Genomic DNA, 4,507 nt, shown 5'->3' on the forward strand with positions numbered 1-4,507 from the left:
GAAGTTTTGATCAAATTCGATTAAAAAACCATCTGAACAAGACTAGTTCAGTAGTTCAGGCAACTTTTTCATAGTATTTGTTTTTTAACATTTAATCTTCTACCTTGTAGAATTAGTTTATTATACGGGATGTCACACACGTTGCGAGTTAGACTGCGGTTGGTCTGTAAATGCGTAGCCCGACTGTATCAACATTCAGTTGTCGACTGACAATGATCACGTCGCTGCCCCTAGTGATTAATTTATTGTAAGGGCACGGTGCAGGTAGTTCAAAAATCAGAGACAATTGTGATTGTAAATTAACTGTTATAGGGAGCGATTACAGATTTGAACATTCTAATTGTTGGGCGACATGTCGGGTGACGGAGTAACCTATAAACTGGACTCTATGCTTACTCAATAGAACAACCTATTGGAGTGACAAGACAGGCGGTAATTGGTTGAGAATTACAATGCGTGTAAATCAAAACTTGTGAAAGTTTAGAGTGTGAGACTGGAGGAGTGGAGGTGGTGCTGGAGGAGTAGACTAAAGTGTTTCAGTTCCGAACTCGTCTGTCTCCATGAAATTATCGCTTGTACCACATAATAAGCCCGCCGAGCATATCAAGCTTTACACTTGCATTTTAATAAATTAATTATCTACCACAACTAACAGATCATTCTATGCCATGATAGAAGCAAACACTACGACTTTTCAAGGCATTCAGTGGGCTATGAGAAGCCTAACACCTAGCCTGCCAAGTAACCTACGAGTAACACCTCCCAACCCCCTCCCAATAAAGTGCCATAGTCTATTGTTACTAGAATGTCTATTGTCACTAGAATGATTTGGCCAAAACTAGTTCATACCACGAGTAGCCTACCACCGTCTATCATGAGTCTCAGCTAAATCTAATTCCACACATGTAATAGAAAATGTAGGCACCGCTTGGAAATGAATAAAACCGCATCATGAATCACTTTGTCAACCAACTCAGAAGTTCCCCTCCACGTAGACCAAAAGATTGTTTGCCAGTGCTAACGAGGTGAGCAAATTTTCGGCCTACTGCCGGCCTACTGTCATCTTTCCCTAGATAGAGAATTGCGTTCAGCATGTATTTTGTTTCAACGTCAGCGGCCACCCAGAATTTAATAGCAAATTAGTTTAACAGAGCGACAAGGAAAACTAGGAAATGAGGACCTGCTCAGTACTGATAACAAGTGTAAGACTTCGCCCACAAAGCAACAAGTAAGGAAAACACAGTGGTATATATACAAATACACAATGAAGGAATCAACTGGCGACAAGTGCTAGCAATTATTAGCTAGCAAGCTAACATCCAACTCAGCTAGGGTTGCCACCCGTCCCTTATAGTATGGGATTGTCCTGCATTGGAAAATAAAACGCTGCGTCCCGTGTTTTCATATACATCGTTTCATATATACAGGTCTTGAAAAAAGTGCTGAGAAAAACATAACATCAAGTAAAATCAAACCAGTTACACAAGTGGAAAGGGGAAGTTTAGTTTCGGTGGTGAGCTACAGACCAACAAGCTCTGCGTGCTGTGTTAGATTGCACGTCAGCGTCATTGTGTCCATTAGGTGTAACTCAGTGGTTGTCTTGTAGCTTACAATTAAAAATAGCACCCTCAGTTGCTGTATTTTTCCTTTCCTTATTATTTCAATGATGCCTCAAGTCCCCTGGTGAAACGTAAGAGGCTGTCATGATATTGGGCTGAATGATCAGTGGCTCAGCCCTTTCCCTGGTGACAAATACAAGGCAAACTGTACAGTTTGCTATCGAGCTTTTTCGGTCACCCATGGAGGGGTGTCTGACCTTAAAGAGCACACTGCAGGTGCTACCCATGTGTCACAGAATCACTAAATGGCAGGACGCAAGTGCGGAGTGGCAGAGTTTATTAACAAACTTAGGGCAAAAAACACAAACCAGAACAGGTGAAAGTAGTAAAGAAAACACGGTAGTGAAATAAGTAAATAACAAAACTTCGTGTAGCAAACAAACAAGACAGAATTTGAGATTGAAACAAACACACGTATAGCATGTGTAGACTATTAAACAGAGGGCTATTAAACAGATAGGTTTAAGTAGGGGAGTGAATGAGTGCAAGAAAGTGAAGACAGGTGCGGGAGATGAGTGAACAGACCGGTGATTAGAAAACCGGCGACACTGATGGCTGAATGGCTGAGATGTAGAGATGAATGGCTGAATGGTAGAATCACTCAGTTCCTTTTACCTTCCCCAGAGGCAGACATGGTGTATTGTCTAATTAATTGTATATTGCCAACTGTAGCCTATATTACGTTAGCCTATATTGCACAGTAAGCCATACAAATAGATAGGCAGGCATCAATGCAAATTATCCTGATATTCCGTCTATTCTTTTAGATTTTGGACTGAAGGTTAAGATAGTTATTTATCTTATAATTCATGAATATGATACGTTATATAAATATGACAATGTAAAACACCTAAATTAATAACCCCATAAGTCTATCCGGTATAAGCCATAAACATAATACACTTTTAAAAAATGTTTTTCTTTTCTATCTTAGGAAAAAAAGGATCACAATATCCTTTTGTATTTAACAGCCTAATCCATATACATTTTCAATCCAATTAATTATACCTCCTCTACAGATAACAGCTGCAGTGTTGACACATGTATATCACACTGTCACACTATTAAACAAAACCTGAGCTAGGATTTGCCAGAGGGAGGGCTCTTGGGCACATTTTAAATGATATGATTTTCCTTAAAGAAGTGACTGATATTTATCATTCTCTCAGGTGTGAGTGGATTTAACAGCACTGTGTTCTCCATTGATGGAGAGAACATCACTTTGCCATGTAAAAATGTGGTTTATCAGGACTGCTCCTCAACTACATGGATCTATAATAATGAAAATCATGATAATGTTATTGAACTGGTTGGTCACGGGAAGGTCAAAACAGAAAAGAAAAACAGGACTAGCAGACTGAGTGTGGGGTCAAACTGCTCTCTCAACATCCATAAAGTCAAAGCTAAAGATGCTGGAAACTACACCTGTCAACAGTTTCTACATGAAGGTGGAGATAAAACTGGAGTGGATTACTCTGTTCACCTGACTGTTCTCAAGAGTGAGTATTTCTCTATGAATTATGAGAACACTACGCTTACAGTGTCATTTAGAAATCAGAGATTATTAGAAAAGTGCTCTACACAAGTCATCATAATACAGTACATAAAGGCTTCATAATATCTTCATACAACACAGAAATAACATCTGTCTCGTATGTTGTTTTACTATTAAAAAATGTCAAGTCTCACAGTAATGATTTATTCAGATTCACACATGAAAACACGAAAAATGTGGAACAATGCATTGTCATCTTCCTCTTCTCTGCTGTAGTCCACCCATCCCTCAAACAGACTGAGATACAGTCTGCCAGAACTGTGACTCTCTACTGCTCCCTGCACTCACAGTACACACAGTGTGATGATCTAGTCAGGACTGAAAGACTGAGACTGAGCTGGGTGAATGAGACAGGTGCTGATCTACAGAACACCCCCACAGTCACAATCTCACACTTGTCTGAGTGTAACATCAGTCTGACTGTGGAGCTCCAGGACCAAGACAATAAGAGAGAGTGGAGATGCCAGCTGACTAAGGGAAAGGAGATACAGACCTCAGTCTGCCTGGGCACCGGATGGACAGGTAGGATGTTAATGTAGTCATTATTTTACACACAAATACACACACACACACACACAGATGTAGACAAGTACGCACACAACACGTCACAACAGTAAAAATGTATTGTACTATTTAATGCACTGTGCACTGAACTTTATTTTCCTCATGCATATATCTAAAGATGGGAAGGGACTGACCAGGAAGTGTCACAGAAAACATACAAAAACTTCTGCTCGTCCAAAAAAGACAAGTATGTTGACATTTCTGTTCATTATTTTCATATATGCTCACTTAACTCATTTGAAACAGTTTTTGTTTTGTAGCATGTGCAATAGGTCCTACAGTAATACATTCATGTGTTTTCCCTGTGTGGTTTGCAAAGTCTCTCACTACCCTGTGTGTACTGAACTTTAACTCTGATTAGTGTTAAACACATATACAAGACCTTCATGGTAGATTCAGCTGAAACAAACATGACTGATTCAAATAAACACAGAAACTCCAGAGACTCACACTCTCTCAGTGTTAATTTTACTCTGTCTTCAGTGAATTGCTCTGGATGCCTATTATACTACATAAGAATAGTACTTTACTAGTTGTTATAATCAAAGGATTATATGTTTGGTCATGTAGAATTGCTCATAAATAGATTGTATGCTCATAAAATGAATCCATTTTGTGAATTATTGTCAGTGTTAGAGTCTCTAGATATAATTCCTTTTCATAAAAAATCAGCTGTCAACCAGATTGGCAAATAAATTACAAAGTAATTTTTCTTTCTTTACATACACAACAAATCATGTAAGTGCTGCTGTAGGTTAATCCCCAACAT

The 4,507-nt window shown here is 39.0% G+C and overlaps 1 protein-coding gene across 1 annotated transcript; it reads left to right on the top strand.

Annotated features, from left to right (window-relative positions):
* Positions 1-1,799: 1,799 nt before the first annotated feature.
* Positions 1,800-3,713, top strand: LOC115818408 (uncharacterized). Its single transcript, XM_030781776.1, has 3 exons — positions 1,800-1,878; positions 2,789-3,118; positions 3,391-3,713. The coding sequence occupies exons 1-3, from the start codon at positions 1,800-1,802 to the stop codon at positions 3,711-3,713; spliced, it is 732 nt and encodes a 243-aa protein (XP_030637636.1).
* The last annotated feature ends 794 nt before the right edge of the window (positions 3,714-4,507 follow it).

The sequence above is a fragment of the Chanos chanos genome, chromosome 8, assembly GCF_902362185.1.
Source record: "Chanos chanos chromosome 8, fChaCha1.1, whole genome shotgun sequence".
Taxonomy (NCBI): Eukaryota; Metazoa; Chordata; class Actinopteri; order Gonorynchiformes; family Chanidae; genus Chanos; species Chanos chanos.